General features: G+C 36.0%; 1 protein-coding gene across 2 annotated transcripts in view; it reads left to right on the top strand.

The window, feature by feature from the left end:
• Nucleotides 1-26,243, top strand: part of LOC143340195 (uncharacterized) — a 937,384-nt gene that overhangs the window by 297,242 nt on the left and 613,899 nt on the right. The window contains exon 3 of one of the 2 annotated variants that reach the window (XM_076761870.1): nt 11,773-11,862. The exons of the other annotated variant lie outside the window; for it this stretch is intronic. Coding sequence (XP_076617985.1) covers nt 11,773-11,862 — 90 coding nt within the window. The remainder of the gene's footprint in view (nt 1-11,772; nt 11,863-26,243) is intronic. 2 annotated transcript variants of the gene reach the window in all.

The following is a 26,243-nucleotide window of genomic DNA, read 5'->3' as shown; positions in this document are numbered from 1 at the left end:
GGGGTCACAGACGGGCATATCTCCCGGTCGCGTTGAAAATCACTTTCCTAGTCCCGTTTTTATGACCGAAAGTTGTAATTTATCGTCGGCGTAACGCAACGCGCGAAACGGATTACGCAGCAACGGTCCCGCGGACGTCTTTGCCCGGGACGTCGGAGCTTTTAAAAAGCTGCTAATCCATTAACGAGTTAAAGACACGGCGTGGGAACGCGGGAGAAGACTGGGTCGGTGCTGTGCGTGAACGCCTCCGTACTGTTCGACTCGCGGTCATGTCCGCGTTCATAAATGTAGATCGGGCGTCCGCGTTCGCTGATAATTAAGACCCACCTCGTCCGCGAGCCCGTTTCGCCGGCTCGTTAATTAGGAATTTTCCTTTTCAGAGATCATTTTTACGGGGCGCTCATTTGCATTTAATCGCGACCGCGGCTACGGCGAGCTTACGTTTCGTCGTGTTACGACTTTGCTCCGTAGCCCGTGAAATTGCGTCTTCGTTGCGAAATCGATCCGCGGATTGACCGAAGGTGCAAGGGAAACGGGGCTGATATGATCATACTCCGCTTTCTTCTATTAGAAATTGGTTTATTAAATAAAATACTCAGATTCAGCTTTCGAATAATCGTTACACTTTATTTTCTACATGTTGGAAGAGACACCCTTTCTGGTGTCTGAGAGCTGAGAGCTAACGAACTGTGGTGTTGGAGACTAATATCTCCCTTGTGTTTATGCGAGGTCCTATTGCATCTTTGTATAAACAGGAAACCGAATTTTACGAGGGAATATACGCACAAGATATAGCATCTCTCTCCTTCAGAATTGGAAACCAGTAAATGAGATTAAATTTTTGTACTTGGTTTTTAGTTGAAAACCTAATATCTTTTTCAAGATACAGGGTGTTCCGCATTTTTTCGTACATACTTCAGCAGTGTGTTCTACAAATAAAAATAAGATTAAAATGTTATACAACAAAAAATCCATAAAAGCTTTGTTAAGAAGTTATGATAAAAATATGAAATGTGAAAGATATGATAACGTTGTTTCTTTCAGTGTAATACAGGACAAGACGAGATACGTAACATAAATATGTAAATTATAATATGTTTACTGTTTTCGTAATGTTGAGTCTCTATGATGGCTAGTCGTACACTGTACTACGAACGAAAGAGAAAGCTTACAATACAAAAACACGTACAAGAGATGATTTAATTGCAAAAAACTGTATGGCATGTGAAGAGATTCGACAAAATCGCAATCAACTAAAGTCAACAATAAATTCAATAGTACGTCGATGTCAAAAGTGTCTTAACAAAGATGGGAGTCAGTTTAAAATGGAAACATGGGTACATTCAACAGCGTTCATATCACATTTCATATTTTTATCATAACTTCTTAATAAAGTATTTATGATTTTTTTGTTATACAGGATGTTCAGCCACCCCTGGGAAAAATTTAATGAAAGATTCTAGAGGCGAAAATAAGACTAAAATCAAGGATTCTAATTTGTTGATTGAGGCTTCGTTAAAAAGTTATTAAAAAATTACATTAAAAAATTTTAAATCATTCACGAAAAAATTATTTTTGGTTGCGGGGGTCAATTATAATCATTTTTGACGAATAGACATATCCCAGAAATCCTACGCAGTTTCGAGAAAAAAATTCATTACTGAAAATTGTATAATGTCTGACCATAACTGTCTGTTACCCTGAAAATTGAAAAGTTTCACATCATTCTGGAAAAATTATTTTCGTTTGCAGGGGGCAACTACAATCATTTTTGGTGAATAGACATACCCCCAAAATGCTACGCACTTACAAAAAAAAAAATTCGAGTTGGTATGAAATTTTTCGACGACAAAAAAATTTCAAATCGTTTTAAAACAATTATTTTCAATTGCAGTGGTCAATTACAATCATTTTTGGTCAGCAGATATACCTCCGAAATCTTACTCAGTTTCGAGAAAAAAATTCCTCTCCGAATATATAATTTTTGGCCAGAAATCTCTGCCCGAATTTTCATGCGGATCTTTAAAATGTCATAACTTCTGAACGGATTGGAGGATTTTAATGTTCCAAACGGCAAACAACGCGTTTTTTGGTGGAGAATATGTAGAAATCACAAAAATATTCGAAAAGTTGATCCTTGACCCTGCAAAATGAGAAAACCCCCATAAAAATGGTCCAATTTTCAAACAGCCATAACTCCTACAATAGTGAATATATTTCAATGAAATTTTTTTCTGAAGTAGAGCTCATGGGTACCTACAAAAAGGTATTAGACAACTTTTCTGTAGCACGTCAAACAAAATTATTAAAAATGAGAAACAAAGTTTTAAGAAAAATCGACAGGGAGAAGGTGACTAAATTTTCTGGCGAAATTAAAAAATTTCATATCGTCCTGAAAAAATTATTTTCGGTTGCAGGGGGCAATTACAATCATTTTTGGTGAATACACATACCCCCGAAATCCTACGTACTTTCGAGAAAAAAATTCTTTACCGAAAATATAGTGTGTGGCCGGAAATGTTTCTATAACTTTTTAACGAAACCTCAGTGAACAAATTAGCATCCTTGATTTTCGTCTTATTTTGGCCTCTAGAATCTCCCATTAAAATTGTTCCCTGGGGTGGCCGAATACTCTGTATAACATTTTAACCTTATTTTTACTTGTAGAACGCACTGCTGAAATGTGTACGGAAAAATGTGAGACAACCTGTATTTGGTCGTTCCATAAATTCGAACCGTTCGATATTCTGACATTGATGAGGATACAATTTGTAATTTAATAGATAACAAACAAAATTTGTCAGCTCATGTGATTTCTGAAATTTTAAACATACTAATATCAACAATTGATATAAATGTGAAAGAAATCGATATTGTGTCAAAGTTTGAATTTTGGAATCCACACTGGCTTACGGAACGAAAGTTTCTTGATCGTGCTTGAGCCTGATTGCATGAATATTTTTCTTAGCATATAATAAAACCAAATCTTATAAGAAATAAAATACAACAATCCCCAGATTTATTAGTGAGTAAACAGTTTGAAAATGTCAACGTTTTAATGAAGAGCGTTGAACTATATTTTAATAAAAAATCAAAGAACGCCCTCTTAATCATCAGTCTTTTCTGTTGTATCGCATTTTTAATTGCCTCCATATGAGGTCCTTGTGTATTTTCTTGTTTAATATCTTTTTCCACATTTTTGAACTTCATTTCTCATGTTTTTGAGAAAATATGATTTGTCCTATGTATGAATATTGTAGCTTGAATATTGAAGCTTGCAACGTTCATCTTGTCGATACTGTATTAAAAATTGGTGTGGATGGCTCCGCGAACAGTATCGAGGAGAAAAGGAGCAAACTTTAACGAGGGACTACTGTCGAGCCATTTGATATTCTGAAATTGATGAGGACACAATTTGTAATTTAATAGAAAAGAAATAAACGCACCAGTCAACGTATAATACTTTGACAATCACAAACGACTGTGCCTAGTCTTTTTAAACACTGATAGTACTAATTAGCATAGGTACTATTAACAATCAGAAACAACTGTGTCTTGTTGCAAAATTTCTAGCTGCCTTATTAACAAGGATGGGACCAGTCAACTTTTAAATTAAATCTTTTACAATTTCTTACTTTACTGCTCGATCCTACGTAATAATTCCTTAAGGAACCAATAATCTAGTAGCAGACACTGTTCTTCCAAAATAGGAGATTATGCATATTGTAACAATTAGCAAATAATTAATTTAAATTAATAAAAGGGATGTCGACTAACGATTTTGAAAATATTATACTTCTTATTTACCACTGCAATCCCTCGCTAAAATTCGCTACTTTTTCCCTCGATACTGTTTATGAACTCATCCTCGTCAATTTCTGGAAGTGCATCGACGAGGTGAATGTTGCAAGCCTAGTTATTAAATATTTATCGAAAATGTAAAAAGACAGAGTTTAAAAATAAAAAGAAAAAATGTATAAAGATTGAATGCTGATCGTTTTAAAAAGTTACGAAGCAATTAAAAATGCAGTAAAAAGAATAAATGATGATTGTTGGTGAATGTGTTTAAAGGCGTAACATTATTAAAAAACAAGACTTCACTATTTTAAAGTTGAGCTACCATACAAAAACCATGCAATATGTAAAGAAATAGATATGTACTTAACGCTAGTTATCGAAAAATAGTAATGCCATTAATAATAAAAAGTACAATTTTTATTATAAGATATAATAGTTGTTTTTAAAGAAAGCAAATTAAATGAAAGAAATGTAACTTATGTGAAGTGAAGTGAACTAATTTATAAAAGGACTCAAAAATAATTCGTCTTTCATCAGGACAAACTGTCGTAAAACATTGCCGAATGCTTTTAGAATCTGTAGGATAAACAAACATTGAACATTTTTCTTTCTGTTCCATTTATTCTCAGTACTTCTCACTTTTGTCTGCAATAGAATAAAGCCTAACAGAAGTAACAATTGACAATTTAATAATACCTCTCTCGATAACGTTCGCGTCTTGGATCTAGCCAGCGAACGTTAACCATGGTTCATTATATTTGAACCACAGCTCTGCCTCTTTACTTTTCGTAATCAGCATTACTCTCAACGTATCGCAGTAATTCCATTTTGGTATGTATCTCCACCCATCGGTTGGGTACGTTTTCATAAAAATACTTTACCAAGCGATAGGTCGTGTCCAGACGAACAAATAATTGTATGGGGGCGTGGGTCGAAAATGCATTATTTGGAAGGTAAAAGGGAATTTATATTTGCAGCTTTGATTTTACTTATCACCCTATAACTTACGAAAGAAAGATCCCGCTATCCGTTCGCGTTGTATAACTATAGTAGTCTTTAGAGGTCGTTGCTAACCAGAAATATGGAAAACGTAGGTGGACGAGCCTTTCTTGGTCTTTGACGCAACAGCTCGTGGATCAATCGTTTTAAAGTTAAAGCAATAAAGCCATTTCCTGGGTACGTGGTTTCGAGTAGCCTTGAATGTTTAGTTTGGGACGTAACCGGAGGTTTACGTAGGCGTTCATCGAGTACTTTCAGCGAAAATTCGAAACGTTTTGCGGAGGCAGCGAGAACTTGGAAGTGTCCGTCGAATAATTCATCCAACATTGGCGAACTTCGCGATCTGCCCGCACGTGGTTTGTTTGATGTTACCGTAACAAGGCAATCAGCCACGGCATTAGACGAAATTGTTTTATCGATTTCTAACGCGGAAGCACGGATTTTCTTCCCAAGTTGAATCCGCGTCGGTCAACGTAGCGAATTCGATGTATTTTGACGGGAAACACGCCTATATTTGGATTCGTTAATGCGCGAGTCGTGTCCAAAGAAGCCGATTCAATTTCAGCTGCAATCACGCCGCATTACGGAAAATAGGAGAAATCTGGCGAAAGTAAACGTAACATCGGCCGTGGTTGTTGCAACCGCTGCGTAATAATGCAATATGTAATAATAATACGAGGATAATAACGCGTCTGCAAAAATATGGTCAAACATAATGAGCACGCGCAGCGAATTTTCACCCTATTAGCTACGCCTCTGAATCGTTTCTCTCTAATTTTACGATCATCGACCGATTGGTCAGCAACCACGAAGAGCGCTCGTAAATACGGCGCGGACGTCTCGGAGTCCTAGATAACGCTTATTAATTGTACAACATCGAAAATGTTTCATAAACAAGGTGTTATACGACGCGCGTTCCCTGGATTTTATTGCAGACTTATGCAATGACACAGTATCATGCACATCGTCGTATTTGAAATGTCGAGTTGCGACGTATGAAATATTTCTAAGATCGAAATCGAACCGGACTCTGATTGGGTAACTTTGTAATGTCTCTATTTAGAATCCAATTTTATTAGTTTTATTCTATCGCTTTTTGGTGCTACCATGGCAAATATAATTAAATCAGCGATCGAAATCAGAGGTTTTTCATCTGTTCTTGATTCTACGATGTTGAAACTGAATTATGTGCCAGAAGACACCTTATAAAATGTTAAATTGAACCTAAAATTGATTTCAGATATACGAGAAATCAACGTATTCAATATGCATACAATTTGAACACTTTTTATGTTAGTTCACTAATAGAAATATTAAAACTCAGGGATTTTATTAATTTTAATTCAGGATTTTAATATTCAAAATAGCCATATACTTGCAAAATGTTCTAATTTGTGTGAAAAATATCTGGGCATTTCTCGATCGCTGATTACAAATTAGAAAACAGGTCTTCGATAAAGAAAATGGACATTCAATTAGAGATTTTTCGTCTGTTTTTGATTCTACGATGTTGAAACTGAATTATGTGCCAGAAGACACCTTATAAAATGTTAAATTGAACCTAAAATTGATTTCAGATATACGAGAAATCAACGTATTCAATATGCATACAATTTGAACACTTTTTATGTTAGTTCACTAATAGAAATATTAAAACTCAGGGATTTTATTAATTTTAATTCAGGATTTTAATATTCAAAATAGCCATATACTTGCAAAATGTTCTAATTTGTGTGAAAAATATCTGGGCATTTCTCGGTCGCTGATTACAAATTAGAAAACAGGTCTTCGATAAAGAAAATGGACATTCAATTAGAGATTTTTCGTCTGTTTTTGATTCTACGATATTGAAACTGAATTGTGTGCCAGAAGACACCTTATAAAATGTTAAATTGAACCTAAAATTGATTTCAGATATACGAGGGATCAACGTATTCAATATGCATACAATTTGAACACTTTTTATATTAGTTCACTAATAGAAATATTAAATCTCAGGGATTTTATTAATTTTAATTCAGGATTTTAATATTGAAAATAGCCATATACTTACAAAATGTTCTAATTTGTGTGAAAAAATGATTACAAATTAGAAGACAGATCTTCGAAGAAGAAAGTGGACATTCAAGAACATTCATTATTAAAATATGCCGATCAAATAATTTTCGCAAAATAGAGTTCCTGGTATTTTTGTTCACATGTTGATTAAAAATCTCAGTTCAGATCGTAATAAAGGTAAATGGCTAATATCACAAATTTGTTCCAAAACTCTGTCAGCGACGAACGTGTAATCAAGTTCTAAATGGAATTTTCGTTGAAAAATATTGTTGCAAATTTATAACAAGATTCTACATACTCTACCCAGGGAAATTTTCATTTTTATTATCAATAGACTGTAAATTTTACGAATTTACTATTCACAATATATGGATATCTCCAACCTGAAATATTACTATGTGAATTTATGAATTTTATTCTATATAAATTTTCCATGTTTTCCATATTAGCGTGCGTTATAAATATGAAAAATTTACTGTCGTCAGTGAACATCTGTTTGCAGCGCAACGATAATACAGAATGGGGTAGTAAAATTGGAAACAGTGTGATTCTTCGGGAAAAAATCAATGATAAATATTGAATACGACTTTAAAAACGATCTTACGTTTTCGTTTATAAAATTCGTAGGCCGTGTATGCGATCGAATGCAACTTGGCGAACATGTCTGTCCATTACTGGTTATTTCTACTTGCGTTGATATTGGGGAAATATTGTCAGTAGTATGGTATTATCTACTTCAACTGTTTGTAACTAATTAAAACATAATAATGTCGACAGAAAATAAAAAATAATGCTATCATTAATTACTCTATTGATGTCGACGATCGAGTAAGATTTGATGATATTAATTTGACCAATTTCAACAATTGCAGATCTGCTTTTTAGATCATTTCAATTTTTGTCTGTAATACGTTGGCGCCATCATTTCCTTTGATGTCGACGTTCCATAATGTTAGTAAGAGACGACACTATAATTAATGTACGAGCGTCATCGCGTTTCTGCTCGTTCAGTGCGTGTCACGAGACCAGCATAATTGTTTTAACGTTTTAATAATTGCGCTCGCGTGCATGGCTTCTCGAGACCGCGTACAGGTATAATAAAAGAGCATCCCGAGTGATACGGGCCCGACTTAAACGCATTATGTTTTTGTTACATGCACGTTGCGTACAGCTTCTTCCAAGCGCCACGCGCCGGTGAATTCTACTCATGTGTTTCAGATTGAATGAAAAATGAGGATTTTAAAGTTTCAAAATGCAAACAACGCGCATTTTAGTGAAGACTGTGTAGAAATTCCAAAAATATTCGAAAAGCTGCCCCTTAACCCTGTAAAGTGAGAAAACTCCCATAAAAATGGTCCAATTTTCAAACAGCCATAACTCCTACAATAATGAATATATTTTAATGAAACTTTTTTCTGAAGTAGGGCTCATGAGTATCTACAAAAAGTTATTAGACAACTTTTCTGTGGGACGTCAAACAGATTTATTAAAAATGGTAAACGAATTTTTAAGGAAAATCGACAGAGGGTAGGTGCCTAAATTTTTATACTTTCTCATTATACTTTCTCTCATACACTAATGTTTTTAGCCATATAATAAAGAAATATGGGATTGAATCCCTTTGAAATAGTACTTTAGTACATGCGTTGTTCAATAAGTCCTTAGAAAAAGGTGGAGAAAAAAATTATTTTAGGTAGATTTTTTTTATTTTTCAACATAATCTCCTTTAAGCTCTATACACTTTTCCAAGTGTTTCTCCAACTTTTTTAAACCATTTAAAACATAAGATTTCGGAAGGTTCTCAAAATAGGTATCTTTTTGGGCGGTAACCAACCAGATTATATATTACTATTATGCCATTAATAATATTAGTAAATTAGTAATTTTCATCGGATAGAAGATACAACGCTCTTGAAAACAAATTTTCTTTCAAATCGATATCATAGTTAATTTTAGAGGAAACAATTATTTACGAAAAATGGCATAGCAATTATGCAAATACCCTGTATACAAATTTAAATTCATTTATATGATTAAATTCGGTCATATGATCAGTAGGAAATGCTGAAACTACTTTGGGTATGTAGCGTTAAAGTAAATGTGAAAATAAACATAGAAGACAGCAAGAATTATAGTAGCTAGTATAGTCATTGGATAGAGGATGAAAGCCCCTTTAAAATGAGCGTTCGAACAAGTCGATAGCTCAATTAGTTCCGGAGATATGACAATTTTAGTTTCGCGTCAATGCGGTGGCTAGTTCTGAAGATATAAAGGTTCGAAGCGTTTGTTTACATTCTTACTACGGCCTTGTCGAGGTCGTTGACCGCACATGCTCGTAGTAACTAGGTCACTCGCTCACGTATAAGACAAAGAGGTACAACGCGACGCGTTAGACGAAGACGAAGATAGTCAAATTAAAAAAAATACCAGTTTACATAAATTACGATATCTCGGAAACGGAAAAACGGATCGACAAAATCCAAAAGCCATTTTAAAAAGGAAGGTTTTCCGCTGCTAACGGTGGTTTAATTTGTAATAAAACACTAGTAGTTTCGGAACTGTACATGTCTAAAGTTTTAGTATTTTTAATACGCGTTGCTATAGGCTTTTGTACGGCGGACCATGAGAGATAGTAAAAATTGAAAAATTACCCTTTTATATAAATTACGATATCTCCAAAAGGAGAATTTTAAAGGGGAAGGTTTACCGCTTCCAACGGTGGCTCAATTATGGAGAAAACTTCTATCCAGCTTTTTATAAAAAAATATAAATCATTCAACCGGTCAAATGACCGGTCGTGGTAGGCAAGAGAGACTACATATTTTTCTCAGAAAAAAACAATAAGATTAGAAGTGAATATTGTAAAATTCATTGTACGTATACTATAAGAAAAGTCGTGAAATTAAATGGCGCTAAAATAATATTGTGCGTTAGAAATTCTAAACGAAATTTTAAAAACGGTCATTTGACCGGTCGCGGTAGGTTTAGTGCTAAAAACAAACCATTTTCGATGCTACAAGCGCCAAGTCTTGGATTTTCTAAAGACCTATTGAACGACCCCCATAGCTTGCTTGCTCTCGATCGCTTCGTAATATTGTTTATTACATCTGTTATTCCAAATCCAACAGATTTTGGAAGGTGGTGTAGAACAATTCACCGTCTCATCGCGATTCCTTCGCCTCGCGGAGCATTCGTTTTCGCGCAGGAGCGATTCACGTTGACACCGCGGTGGGATGCGATCTTAATTATTCTTGGTGCTCATACCACCGGTGTTTCTCTTGTTTTATTCGAAATGACTGTGTATAATTGATCCATTAGAGCGTCTCGTCGTTTCCTGGCTCGCCGTACCGAACGCTGGATTTAATCGTGTCGCAGAATGTAATTTCGAGGCGTTTGCGCTCGCATCGATTCGCGTCGTCGCCGCCGGAAAATTGCACTCGATTGTTTGCCCGTGATTGTGTTGCTCGCGAGAGTTTTGTTCCACCGAGCGCCCAACGACGGAACGCGAGCCCCGACAATCGGCGGTTTTGGAGGAAAAAATTTGATATATCGCGGTCGTAAAATGAAACTGAACATACGCTGCAGTTTTTATGCTATGCTTATCGAGAGTCGTTCGACAGAACTTGAAAACGTAAACGCGAATAAATACGATGGAATATCGATCTGTCCTGACCAACTGTGCTCGGTCATCGCGATGTCCAATGCGTTGAACGCGAAGTTTTAATGGAAAACCGGTGTTCGTCGATGATCGATCCTAAGTGTCCATAAATCATAAGACCACGTGTATTCCTGTACATTGAAAACCGAATAATATCCAATCATCGAGTTTTTACTGGACCCTCCGCCTGATCATTGATTGTAAAATGTTTTTGTTCGAAAACAAATGTTTAAATTACTCGTAAATTAGTTTGATTTATTTGCTCGTCGATGCTTTTACGCGAAACAACGGAAAGCGAAGCTTGTCATCGTTTCGTTCTACAAATAAAATAACAAAGTACCGCTTATTTTGGAGGGAAAGTATTTTATTTTATTTGAATCACATTTCTTCTACGTGTTTTTATGGAATGTCTGAGGATTTTTTATGTCTATCGTGACTATTTTACTTTGTTTCGAGATGGTACTGAAAATGTCTTATCACCAGAAATGATTGAAGTATTTTTGTTCCTCATGAACAGTAACGAGGTCTGCAATTTCTGGTCATCTGTCAATATCCGTGAAACAATTTCTGTAGAAACTGAAGTGTTAGTGATTTATCAACTATCTAATGGCTGAAATGAAAGTTTAAACAGTCTCTGCGGAGAGAAGAATTCAGATCATATTTAATTCCAATGGTTACGCAACAGTGAATTTTTTTTATAATTCCAGGATCGTATGTTTCCAATGTATTTAATCAGTTACATATTTCAAAACTTCAAAGAGAAAGTTGCAAGAATAAAAATTGGCGTATCATTTGGATAATGTAGGTGGATGAGATGGAATTTTTGTGTTCCCAAACCTTTGTTCGAGGTTTCCCAGTACAGAGCTCAAATATACTAGAAATACAGATGTACTCTGGCAATGTATAAAAAGAGTTTCGGAAGTGTAATACATTTCTCCAATACAAAATGATACTGTAATTTCGATTTATCGTTAAGAATAAAAATAACGATGGTACTTATTTATTTGAATACTGAACCGATAGCAATCTACAGATTGATTCGCGTTTCTTTGTTTAGATTATAAGAAACGAGATAGTTTTCATAGCCTTGGACAAAGCTCTCGAGCTGCCCCTTTCATTGTTTCCTCGCTAATTTTCTACGAAGAGCAATTTCGTATCCGAGGGACCATTACGATTGCTATAATAGCGCTCATCAGGCCTAACCGTCTATCGCCTTTACCTTCGTCTTGTCTAATTACAGGTCACGTTTATTGTTTCAGGATGAGAGCGAGCTCTCGAGCAAGCGGTGGGCCAGTGCGCCCCGCCGCCCGGACAGCCCCTGCGTCCTGGGGGCACCAACGTCTAGGGAGGTTCGTAAACTTTCTTCGTCATTTCACGAATAGGCCAACGTCGCGTCCAGAAAACGCTCCTCGTATCTCACGGTCAGAATCTAACGAAAAATATCATCTACAGACGCGGTCAAATTAATACTGACAACTGGACTGCGGATGTTTATGCATTTATGGGAAGTGTTCATTCTCAAAAAACTATAGAATGCACTTAACCCCTTGGATTATTTTCATGAGTCTGACTCGTGATGAAAATTTTAGGCAAAACATGAATATCACGAGTCGAACTCGTAAATATCGATATTCCGTCGATCGACATATCGTGTTTCAAGTTCCGATATTAGGGCTCGTTCTGATCAATTGGGCGTATGGGTTAGGCACGGCTTCTTCCGAATTTCAGCGTAGTACAAGGCGTTAATATGCAAAAATATAAAAATACGGAACATTCCTAGCAAAGGGACCGTTCATCGATCGAGGTGAGTTATACGTCATTCGATTCGTCTAATTCAGTACATTATTAATTTTGAAAGTTGCACTAAAAACGTAAGGTTAAGTATATTTTGACAGGTTCACAGGTAGAAACAGGTGACTGTCGTTACTGCGTTCATGTTGTAAATTATAAATGCCAGGAAGTCGAATGTTTCTTCTCGCTAATGGTTATCTTCAAATTCCTAGAGAAGCATTGTATATATATTTAATCTAAATCAGCTGTTGATTTTCTGTAATTTATAATTTGTTATCGTCAACTGTATGCAGATAATCTCAATGTAATTATATATCCTATTTGTATTACGCACTTATATGCGTTGCTAATAATCCTGTAGAGGGTTACACAGCATTCAATAAAAAAAAAAAAGTCAAATGCTAATTCGTTGAACATGTATTGAATGAAATTTCTGCTATTTCAAACACTGTCAGAGTAGGTTTGGGCTAGGGAAGCCGGGGGGGGGGGTATATTTATACTTTACACCATGAACACAGCAACGACAGTCACTTGTTTCTATTTCTGAACCTGTCAAAATATACTTAACCTTACGTGTTTACTGCAACTTTCCGACAAGTTTAAACAAAAATAACGAATTTCCGCAAATAATGAAATGCATATTAATAATGTACTGAATTAGACGAATCGAATTATGTATAACTCACCCCGATCGTTAAACGGTCCATTTGCTGGGAATATATCAAAACTACATGTCGAAGAAACAACTTCATTAGCCATTGCTCTTGGGCTACTTCTTATCAGGTCCTTGAGCGACCAAGTCTTCGTCTCGTTATTCTTTTCATATTGATTAAAACTTTTAACCAATTAAACAGTTAACTGAAAACTGGAACGCACACTTTATTAACAAGAAAGAATTTTCAACGAAAACGAATTAGTCCTTTGCAGGAATTTCTTTTAACCCTTTCCGTTCGGAAACCCTATTTGTTCTCTTTTCTTTTCGTACATTTCTCTTTTTTTAAACGTTCCGATATCCAGACAACTAACTCGACTACCTTCAAAGGCCACACTCGAACGTCAACGCCAACCAGACAACCAGTTTATGTTTTCGATGAGACTCTTCGCATCTATTAAATTTAGGTATCAATTAGAATCAACATAATTTTATTCATTCAACGTGAAGTAACATGAATTTCGATAATAAAAACTTTCTAGTAAATTACGACATACATAAAACAAGATACGAATTATTATATTTAAGGGTTGAGACAACCTTCCCCTACAAAGCTCCCATTTCATTACTTCTATTAATAAAATATGAATTCTATTAATATGAATTAACATGAATTTGCACAAAGGTCCGCAGTCTACTGATAACCGATAAAATCGAAGGTTTTAAGGAGCCATTCGACACTTTGGAAAAATTGGTGTTTTCAGTTTTTCATTTCCTTATAACCTAGAATCTTAACCCTTTAACCTTCACGGAATGAATGCTATAGCATTTATTTCCATTGCGATTCAAAATGACATGAATGATATAACATTCAAATTTATAAGGCACGTTACCACGCATTTTCTGAAATTATTATGCACTTTAATGTAATGGCTAATTGAGTCATTGAGTATTTTCATTTTATTTTGTCTTCGCGTATTTAAAAATGTCTTTTAGCTAGCACATTACGTAAATTAAGTAGAATTACAACACACGGCGTAAATCACGTGCCCATTTTCGCAGCTCATTAAAATTTGTACTGCCCGCAAACGTGATAAGTATCCAACCTGTGACAGTTACGAGGTGACACGATTTTTTTTATAATAATTATTTTGTGCAATGATAACGACATTAAGATTCAGAAAAAAAGTTGTAACAAAGTTGTTAATTTCGACGGGGATGAAGGTGAAAATTTTTGAATGTGTTCTATTATTATATCGTAGCGGTCAGTAGTAATCTTTACATTTTCGACTTAAGCTAATTCGGTAAATAAAATTTCAGTAAAGTATTTCTTTAGCATTTCTGAAATGTACTGCTAACTATAAATTAACACTAGGACTACCAAAGCAGTCAAAATGACTCATTAGTAATTTCTAATAAAACTCATAAAAAATTTATTCAACTGAATTTTTGAAAATTTACCGTGGTTTTCTACAAGAGAATAAATAAAGACTTATTTCCATTGTATTATACATTTCTTCACGTATCTATCGTTTTAATATCTTCGGTACAAATAAATACACTATAATTGTTAGTTGTTCTAGTGTAACCCATTCGCTGCCAAGTCTAAATTATATGATGTTACGCCATTTCTGTTTTGAGTATTATTGTTTATCTAAGTTCTGTTATTTCTTGATAGATACACATATTTTACGAGTACACTTGTGGTTGGCAGTGAAACACTTTTATATTTATTTCTGTGGCTACAAAATCTTTACAAATTCAAACGACTTCATGTTATAATATGTTTAAAGTATCTATTGTTTTAATTTCTTTGGTATTAATAAATACACCGTAATTGTTGGTAGTTCTAGTGTTAATACATAGTACGAGAACTATAATTGTTTAATTACATTTACAAAAATGAACAAAATTACGTAACGTGCTATTTTTATTGTCGCAGAGTGTAGGTAGAAATAGTCAGCGCGTTGAACTAAAAGCGAATTTAGACGTTTCACTTTGGAAGATCATCACTGATGATTCATCCACAGTGAAAGGTGTAAATATTGTTTCGTCTTGCATTTCCTCCGTGACGAACAATAAAAATAAACAGTAAACGAAGTAGAACCTTTACTTTTGATAAAACGAACAGACGATTCATCCACAATGAAAAGATAGTGACAAATATAAATTTGTCCGATGACAAGTGAATATATCTTTTCGTTCATTATTGAGAGATAACTGTCGATTGACAGAGGCTTCCCAAGCGTCCCACCAGGAAGGTGTAATTCTTTTTCGTTGAACAGATGGGTAAATACTGCAACTATCATCCTTCATCTTCATTGAGGATGAATCATCCGCAATGATCGTCCAAAGTGAAGCGGTGTAAATTCAACTTAACTATTTACGATCATCACAGTCCTCTGTTTCGATAGACGAATAAAAACACCATAAGAATTGCAACGCTGTTTGCATCGTGAACAAATTTGGAGTACATTCTATCTAGAAAGTGTTTCCTCGTTAATGTTCGTTGGCTCACGAACATTATCGAGGGTACACTATTCTGGTAATTGTCGACTCTTATCTCTGTTAGTCTTCATTGCATTGCAAGCAAATACGAGTGAAATAGCGAGGAATGTTCAACGTTTGTTTATTCTAAAATCTAAATCGTTCAGAAATTAAAGTATAGTTTCTTCTACAAATTGCATGATTTTTGCATTGTGGTTCAACTTTAATATAGTGAAGGTGAATTTATTAACCCATTCGCTGCTAATCACGGTAATACAATGGTGATATGCATTACCAGCACGAATATACTCGTAATAACTTAAATATGTCATAACATAAAGTCTTTTGAATTTGCAAACCTTTTGTAGCCACAGACATGAATATAAAAGTGTTCCCATTGCCTACCATGAGTATACTCGTGTTTGATTTGATGCATATAAACAATTATTTATGACAAAATGTACATAAACAATAACACTCAAACCAACTTGCAACATATTCACTAACAATCATATTCATATTCTAGTCTATTCTTTAAAAAATTTCAAATCATACTAAAAAAATTATATTTAATTACAGGGGTTAATTACAAGTATTTTTAATGAATAGACATGACCTCGAAATCCTACGCATATTCGAGAAAAAAATTTCTGGCCAAAAATAATGCTTCCTCACATGAAAATCTTTAAAACATCATAACTTCTGAACGGATTGGAGGATTTTAAAGTTTCAAAATGCAAACAACGCGTATTTTAGTGAAGAATGTGTAGAAATTCTAACAATATTGAAAAAGTTGTTCCTTGACACCGTAAAGTAAGAAAAACCCCATAAAAATGGTCCAATTTTCAAAGAGCCATAACTCCTACAATAGTGAATATATTTCAATGAAACTTTTTTCTGAAGTAAAGCTCATGGGTAACTACAAAAAAATATTAGATAACTTTTCTATAGGGCGTCAAATAAAATTACTAAAAATCAAAAACGAATTTTTAAGAAAAATCGACGGGATAGGTAGGTGCCTATATTTTTCGGCGAAAAAAAAATTTCAAATCGCTCTGAAAAAATTATTTTCGTTTGCGGGGAACAATTACAATTATTTTTGGTCATTAGACATATTCTCGAAATCCTACCCACTTTCGAGAAAAAAATTCAGTACGGACGGAACGTTAAACGTTAATAACTTTTTAACGAAGCCTTCATCAACAAATTGGTATTTTTAATTTTCGTCTTATTTTGGCCTCTAAAATCTCCCATTAAATTTTTCCCAGGGGTGGCTGAACACCCTGTATATTAATGATATTTATATATTATTTTCAACAATAAGAGCATAGAAACAAGAAGCGTCTCTTATTTAGTGATCGTTAAGAGTTCAACGTGTGCTGTTCGCAAAATATTATTCATAGAGAAAGTGAATGTGTATAAAAATAGAGACCGGAAGTTCCGATGAAATATATTTGTTGAGTCATGACGAAAGTAAAATTATTGGAACAAAGCTTCCTAGTAATAGACGAGTATAGTGTGTGTTATTTTACGACGCACGGAAAATAAAATTAGATCTCAAGACAAGTGCCGCGATCGTGATAAAAGCTAAAAAATTATTAGCATTGCATGAAACTTGGTGCACAAGAAGAACGGAAGACTATGACTGTGTACTGTGACTCTTTTACTAACCCAACGACCAAGCGGCTTTTATTAATTCTTGTGAAAGAAGGAAAAGAGCCTTTTTCTAGCACGATGCAAAGAAACGTAATTTTTTGACACACGTTCGTATGTGTCTCCTTGTCCTTTCAATTGAAAATAATCGTATGGCAAAACGTAGCACACCTACATTCGATTTTAGTTTCCATACATAAGAAAAAGCCATGAATGACTCACTCCCTATGTTATATGCGATGTTTAATAATAAATTGAACGACAGTATTGAAGATCACACGTAATGTTATTATTTTACACTAAAGGAATTACAATTTCACCAAAGAATATCGGTTAATAAATTTAGAATAGGACGATACATCGTTATAATTTCAAAACTTCAATTCAAATACGGCACGTGTTCTAGTTGTCCAATCACGCTAAAATTTGGCATAAATGATTTCTTCATTGAGTGTCACAAAACATTGACTGTAAAAAAAAAATCTTGACCCCAGTAGCTAAGGACCACCCTAATGCAGCTGGAAGAATTGATTGGGATCCGTGTACAATATCACGAGGAAAAGTAGCAAACATTAACGAGGGACTACTGTGCTTTACGCGGTTCATTTCATTCTGATCAGCCAGCGATGGTTATCAGCGACAGACTTTTTCATTCTGACTGTTCGCGAGCGTGTCTCCGTTTGTTTACTCCGGCCAGCGATCGGTATCGATCGAAGGGAAGCGCGTGTCGATTGGCCGCGAATGGAAACCCGCTCGATTCCGCGCGGTACGTGATGGCACCCGAATCGTGACGGCGCCGCGGCGGCCACCAGTGTCGACGCCACATACCTCCGTACGCTTATATATATGGGCTACTAATAGGGACCGTCAGGGTTGTTAGCAAGAACCGCGGTATGTCGGCACGTCACTCCCGGAAAGACGATTAGCGCCGACTTTGCGGCGAGGTGTCGATTTAGCTGCGTGATCGTGCAACGATTGCTGGTGCGCCAATGAACTGGCTACGTGGGATATCCTTGACACTTTCTTGTCGCTCTTTCATTCCTAACCATCTTTTTACCCCCATCGCGCCGTCGAGCGTTCCTCCGATGCCCCTTTGTTTATTTTTGTTATCGAGCTTAGTTCGGTAATGATCCTTAAAATGAACATGGCTCTGTGATTGGCATGTTCATTTTTCCTACAGGGGAGGCCAATTTCGACACCAGCAGATGTTTAACCCTTAAGTGGAGTTGTTGCGACGCAGGATGACGATCTGTCCGGTTCAACGGATCGTTTGCGTTCGCTCTTCTTAGTGCAAATTAATGTGCGAAGAGTTGTGGTGTAGTAGGTGATTTTGCAATGAGTTTTGACACGAGGTTTTTGGTAACACTGTTTAAACTTTAATACAAAACAATATCTGTACAAAAGTGGTTCGATGATGTAGTGAGTGAAATTTTAATGTGTCCTCATTGACTTCTGTTTGAGTTCTGCCTGATCGAGTTGTGTTTACTCGGTTGTCGAGGAGGTTAAGGTTCTGATTGGCTGCTGTTATTTTGGGGAAAGGTGAACTGTATGACTTTGGATTGGTCGGTTGTGTTGCGAGGGTGGATCTGAAAATGGTCTTGAGGTGGAGCTTAGATGTTTAAACATTTTTGGGAATGTTGTTCAGTTAAGGCTAGCAGGTAATGGTTTATTGCGGTGATTTGTACGTGATGTGCAGCTGTTGGTAAGGTCAAGTTTTATCGGACGATTTTGGTCGCGAAGTGTTGTAATTCCCGAGCCTAAAAATATTCGGCTGCTATGACCCTTCTGCAGTTACCTGTGTTGGGGTTCAACAGGAGTATTGGGGCCGCTGCGAGTTTAATCTAATAAACTTTAGAGTTTATTATAGCCAAAATTAGAAAAACTAAAATCGTAATCGTTAATCGTAAAAATGTAAAAGATTGAGAGATCTCTAGCAAGAGTAAGTTTATGAAGCCACTGAAACATTTTTCGCCTTTCAATTCACTTTCCAACGTCAACTGCCTTTTTGTTGTCGGATTAATAAACTGTTCATTTTTTTTTTTTAAGTAATGGTTTAACGTCGCATCAACAACTTGGTTATTAGCGACATCGGCACAATTAACAGTATTTATAATAATTTACTGAAAAGTCCAGTTTCTCTAAGAAATGAGAGTACGATCCGTATTTTTTGACCGACGAGGTTGTCTTCGAGCTGAGATTCCAAACTATGTTGCATAAGGGTCCTGTTGTATTTGGAACAGCTTATTATGAGGTGTTCAATTGTCATTCTCTCCAAGCACTTATCACATATAGGTGCAGAGTCCCGTGACAATAAGTAAGAGTGAGTCATTCTAGAATGTCCGATTCTTATGCGTGTAATTATCACTTGTTCCCTTCTAGGAGCCATTAATTTCCTTTCTTCAGTAGATTCATAAAAAAAACTCACAGTAAATCTTTTAATATGAGAAGGAGCTTTACATATCCATTCTTCTTCCCATTTCATTTTTAGTTTCATTTTAATTTCTTTTAGAAGGTCATCCATGGTAAAAAGATTTTGAATTCCTGCTGCTAGACTGGTGGCCGCCTCCTTAGCTGCAGCATCAACTGTGTCGTTACCTTGTATTCCAACATGTGATGGAATCCATATGAATACTATTTCTTTATTCTGCTTGACTGCTTCGGCATTAGTTTCTATTATATATAACATGTTGTCATCCGTGTGTGACCGGTTTTGAATCGCTGTTAAGACACTTTTAGAGTCTGTAAAGATGGCTATTTTTTTATCCGGTGCCTCATAAGCAAACTGAACTGCTTTTTTAATTGCTAACAATTCTGCTGTGTATCCTGATGCGAAAGTCGGTAGTTTAATCTTGAGGGTGGAAGAAGAGGCGAAAATTGCACAGCCCGTTCCTGAATTAAATTTTGATCCATCGGTATATATATGTAGGTAGCCATCATACTCACTAATAATCTCGTTGGCTAAAGATAAAAAGATATCTGGGTTGGTTTCCGACTTTTTGTATATCTCGAGGTCATTACGAATTTTGAGGGGAGGCAAAGTCCAAGGAGGGTATTTAGGTAATCTTGTTCATTCATCATTAAGTTGACGTGTGAAGTTGGACATACCTGAAAAATTTATTTCAACAAATTAAATTTATTTGTTCAACCCCTCAACAACAATTATTTAATATATGTCATTGTAATTATTTTAAAATTTATGTAATCTTCTATTAGTTCACTATTTTTTAAATGCTTGAAAGGAAAGTTGATTTCCATTTACCAATGTGGTAAAAATCAACATTAAGTAAAATAATTCAGTTGAGATTGAGAGTCCACTTAAGAAGCTATTGCTGTCTAAACTGTCAATTTCACGGCCCTTTTTGTGATTTTTTTTCTAATGACAGGTAGGCTATTTTGCACTGAGACTTTGTAGATACATTTATTCATCTTCTAAGCATGTACAATATTTTTTTTATGGAAAAATATTAAAAATCGTGGGAATTGTAACTTGTTATTTAATGGCTCTTTTGGAAAAGGTGTTCCAATGGCTTCCAGGATTCTAGTTAATTTGAAACAAAGGGGGTTAAAGTATCTTTATAACAAAGGTTGTAGTTATAGCAGGAACCAGGGAGAAGTCGAAATCCTGATAAATAAAGGAATGGCGACGCTTCGAATTTCGAATTTCTATTTGTTAATCGTTCGTTTGTCTTTAGCATATCGAAAAAAATAGTAAAACTCAATATTTTTTTAAATCTCTAGTTCCAGCTATAAAGGCGTGTCTGCTGAATATTCTCTCCAAATTTGAAGTCGATCGGTCTGCTAGATCTTGAAATATCATGTAAGCCAGTTTAAATGCGTTTTTTTGAACAAGAAGCTATAACTCTCGCAATTTTTAATATTTTTTGATGAAAAAATTACTGTACATACCTATAAGACGAATAAATATATCTGCAAAATGTCACTACAAAACAACCTACCTATCATTAAAAAAAAAATCACAAAAAAAGGTCGAAGATATGACAGCCTAGACAGCAAGACTCCCTTAAGAGTTATAAACAGTGATATCGTTCAATCTAGGAATCGTCTTTATGTTTTGGCAATAGCCGTAGTCGACAGCCGAAGAAAAGAACATCGACTGGGTGCAAATGAAAAAAAGCATTGTCTTCTACACAAATTCGTTCCTGGCACCCCAGTTCGCATAGCTTTTTAAATGTCGTCTTTTACACTTCACTGGCTCCAATCTCTCAAGTGGGAAGGGATAGAAATGTTTAACTTACGAATCATGTCTGGAGCTCATTTTAAGAATTAGTGTATCTCACGACTTGCACGCGTATTAACTTTCTGTGGAATATTTGTTTCGATTACTATCATGGACTGTATGTGTATTTTGCAGAACACGAATGTTGCTATGGTGTTTTAACTATGAAATATGAGACAATTTCTCTCGGACTGGCAATTCCCCTCTCATAAGGGTGCAAAAGATTGCAATTTTTCCTATCTGTTGGAATATGGAAATTCGAATGAAAGGGCTAATCGCGACATCTATGTTATCATACAATAGACAATGTATTGCAGCCATCTAGGCTTTGTACAAGTGCTATGCACGTTGTTGACCTCTCTGTGCAGTCTTGTATCGACAGCTACAGCGAGCACGTCTTACTTTATATATAAATTCTTGTGAATTTACAACTGATTTCTTCAATTATTATTTCACCAACCAACACTATCGAAGAGTGCCTGGGACGTTAACTAACGAGGACTTTGTTAACCTCCCTAAAATGGTCAACGCCCACGAGCCACTAACAATCTTCAAGACTCTTGGAGTAGTGCACACATCATCCACGTTAGGAAATACCCACGTAACGGTGCAACCTCACTCGCGACCGTGGGCCCGAGACCTTGCAAGGTTTATGATACCGTCGCTTACTACTGTCACACAAAAGGACGTTCTTAATTCCCATTGCTGGAAATTAAGAGCTCCTTCAAATTAAGAGTTCTTCTGGTCATAACCAAAGCTGGAAAATAACTAAGTTCCCAATAGCAACAGTTAAAATACGTATCATGAATTTTATTTCAAACACGCCGTGTGGTAGTTTATAGAGAAAGTAGTAGGATAGCTGGAGAAATGGAATGGAAAGGAAAAAAAGGATAGGATAGTGTTTTGTCCTGGAACTGTCTTAGACGCTAGAACATTGAATGGTCGTAGGAACGTATATATAGGAATAGGTGATCGGTCAAGTACTTGTGAGAAAGACAAAAGCGTAGCCATCTGGCGGCGAGTGCTGGAATTGTCGCCACAACCTTAACAGAGCTATTGAATCCTCTAAGGCTAAGGTCACACGAGCGGTGCATTGCCGCATGCCGTTGTGTTTTTATGTTTTTCCTTGTTTTGCAATTAAGACAAACAGGAGCGGCGTTCCTATGCCTGTTCTAGTTGGTTTCAATTGCAAGACAAGGAAAAACACAGAAACGCTGCGACCCCGCAACGGAAAAAGTCGCTCGTCTGCATCGAACCTTAGGCTAAATTGTCGCAAAAAGACGAAGTATACAAAGTAGGAATATACGGGGTGTCTTAGGTTTTAACGATCAAACTTAGTATATTTTATAGGTCTACATGATAAAGAATTGTTATATAAATATAGGTTCTTGGTAATTTTATTAAAAAGTGATGATAAGAATATGGAACACGAAGAGAACAATATCGGACTTGTGGTTACCGCGATACAATGTTGACATAGATCAGCAAGATTTACGTTTAGTCTGTTTATATGAGTTGTGTTTACTATCTGAGGTTTTTAAAGATAGAATAATACTTTTAGCATTTACAGAAATAATTCAAACTCTATTTCAAAATATCCCTCGTTTTTAAAGTTACACTTCATTTTCTTACATTCTTGTTCGATACAGTTTTTCTTTTAAAATTAAATAAAAGTTGAAGAACATGAGATCAAATGAAGTATGGACTCACCCATGGTAGTTACTTCCTTGCATCAGCTCGAGCATTCTCGAAGCCATACTCTCGTTTTGTAATTAATTGTGGCATTTTTGTTGTAATTTTTTAATGAAGTCTGAAACGATCTATATTTATATAACATTTTGTTCTTATTTAGTCTCATGAAATATACTGACAGAGTTTGGTCATTAAAGCTTGGGGTATCCTGCATAAGATCATAACTATTACTTATTACAAGGTTTATATCCTCACACATTCTGTGACACCCATTGATTTGAGAGTCAACACTTTGTAGTGTAAGAACTTCAATCATTTTGGGGCCTTTATTGCATAGGGAAGGTTGAAGAATAACAACGGTTAACAAGTGCAATCACCATGAAAGAGTAATATCTTTGGAAGGTGGTATAGTAACTGATCATCGATGATATTATGCTTAAATAAGTACGTGCTAAGCAATTATCCTAGCTAGTCGCAATGGTGAAAATAGTGAAGGTTTCCTCGCGTTTTAAATGGAAAAATGTACAATGCTTGGAATTTTTAGGGAGAAAAGAATATGTTAAAAAGAAATATTTTGCCTCGATCAATGTACATACGAATTTTTGTACTTTATCGAAGTAATGAATGACTAAGTACTAATTTGGATTGCAAAATGAACAATACTTGGAATTTTTTAAAGAAAAAGTACATGGTATATATACATACATAAGTAAAAAGTAAAATTGTACACGTATACGACAAATTTTCAAATACCATTATTTCCATTACACTTTCAACTCATTTTATCATTGCTTTTCCAATGGAAAATATGCGATATTGTTAAAAGAATCTATTGTGCGTCCGCGAGAAGTTGACTAGCGAAAGGAATGCGGGTCTAATTGGTGCGTAGGTATACGCGGAGCAAGCGTACTCCCCTGTCCCCTCTACCGTCTCGCTAGTCAACTTCTCGTGTACGCACAGTAGCTGTTCTTCGTTTGAAGCCATTATGGAGCCTTTCAATCGAAAACAACGAAGACATACGTGCAATCGTGCGGCAAAAAGTCGTTTGAAAGCTTGACAACGGTATTCGTTAGCTTCCCCGAGAAGGTGTGGTCTTTCGCGATGGTTTTAATCCGTCGATTATAACGTAGTTGAAGGCGCACAAAGGCAGCATTATCTCTCGGGAGAATGTTCACAGTCGGGGACGCAACGCAAACGCAAACGCAACGCGGCTGATGGCCTTACGACTTATTCGCAGGACTTATTCGCGAGTACCTGGCGCCACCCACAGGGTCGGGCTCTATGATGGGTGTGACTCTCGGCGTTGGTATTCGCGATGCATATTACTACAGTCGTGCGGCAACCCGGAGAATACGCGAACCGCCTCTCGCAAAAGGTAGTCTTTCTCCGGCGGCTACGTCCGTCTAACCGGTGGCTCGTAAATGCACGAGTCGTGATTAGACTCGGAGACAATGCTCTTAGCCACGCGTTGCCCCGCCGCGTGCTGGCGTATTGTGCCGAGTTTTTCTTTTCCTTTTTAATGCATCCACTTGATGCCATTTATTTGCATACCGGTAGACTCTTAGGCCTGACTAAGAGAGCCTCTAGGAACTCGTGCGTAACAGTAATCCTTTGAAACGACGGCCTGTCGCGTACCATCTGCCGCGCGACAGAGCGTTTCCGGCCGACGGACTTCGCGCGTTAAATCGTCACCTGAGAAATCGCGATTTGATGGTGAATGCCTGGCTCGCCGTCGGGGCGACCGTAAAACTTCTTGCGAAAACCGAGTCGTCCAGGCGTGTCTGGAATAAGCGCAAGGTACGCTTCCATCGGGCTGATCTCGCGACCCAAGAGAAACGTCGAAAAGGATTTTTTCTTTTTATTTACCATAGGTAGAGTGTTTTAAGAAGGGAGTACGTAAATAATGTGCAAATTAGGGTCGAAGTTACGAAGTTACAGCACAGTTAGTGAGGTACGTTGAGAGTTTGAAACGATCTACCTGCAGTTTCCATACATGTCAAAAATTATGTGTTGACAGTTTACTTCATGGGTTGTGTGATTATGGATCTTTATGTAAATTCATGTTTTTATTAATAGATTTTGTAGGCTCCCACTATGTTCGTGGAGCCGTTTTATTTAGTAAATAGAAATCCAATACTATTTACAATAACTGAATTTATTTACAATATGTACATGTGTTAACAGTTTAAATTTTAATGCTCGTGGTTCGATTCTAATGATATTCTTGCGGTGTTCAATGTTCTTACTTGTTCTTATCGAGTTCTGATAGTGTTCTTACTTCTAAAATCTCGTGCCCCGCGATTTTATACGTATTCCAAAATAGGTGGAGATTCGGTGTCGCCAATCAAACCCCTGCCCATCCCTCGTAGGCTAGTCCTCAGACATTCAAAATCTCACCCACTGAGGGTGGTACAGGGGTAGGTGTCCGCAGTCCCAAGGGGCAGGTATGGTCCCAAAGTATAGTTCTTTAACGGCTCTATAGTACGGCAATTTGCATTGTACCATAAGGTACAAAAGGTTGCCAAATTGCTGATTAAATAATTTAAACTACTATTAAACTAAATAACGTATACGCTAAATTGATAATTAAGTAATTTAACTAATATTAACTAAATGAGGTCCGTTAATAAATGTTAGAATTCCCAACAGATTTAATGAAATTGGTGCTTTGTAGAGTCTTAACCCCAAATATAATAATTCGTATCTTACTTTAAGTATTCTCTAAATTTTTGTATATCAAGTGCATTTTATAGATTTTTGAGAATTTTTGAATTTTTGAGAATTAAAATTTCTCATAAATACATAAACATCCGTAGTCTAGTAATTACCTTCTATTGATATACTATACATCAATTTATGACACTTTTTACTTTGTCAGCGCAAATACACAATATCTTCAATGAATTAATATTTTTATGGGAATAAATATTTGTTCTCTCGAAGTATATGCAAATGAGTATGCAATGTTCGAAGAATCCCTTATGAGTAGTGTTTACATAAATATATTGGAAAGAAACATCTTTTTCAGAGTCCTGCAGTAGAAGATCTCATTAGGAAGACGACTAATTAGATAATCACTTGAACTTCTTTTTAAAAAGAAGATACGAAAGAAATTGAAAATAACTGATGGGTTACTATTTTCACAAGGAACTTTCGCTTTGTTAAATCAGTAGAATAAATATAATGGAAAATGCGTAGATATCATAAAGCAATGATCA

Source organism: Colletes latitarsis, chromosome 3 (assembly GCF_051014445.1).
Source record: "Colletes latitarsis isolate SP2378_abdomen chromosome 3, iyColLati1, whole genome shotgun sequence".
Taxonomy (NCBI): domain Eukaryota; kingdom Metazoa; phylum Arthropoda; class Insecta; order Hymenoptera; family Colletidae; genus Colletes; species Colletes latitarsis.
This window is presented reverse-complemented; position numbering and strand designations above follow the sequence as displayed.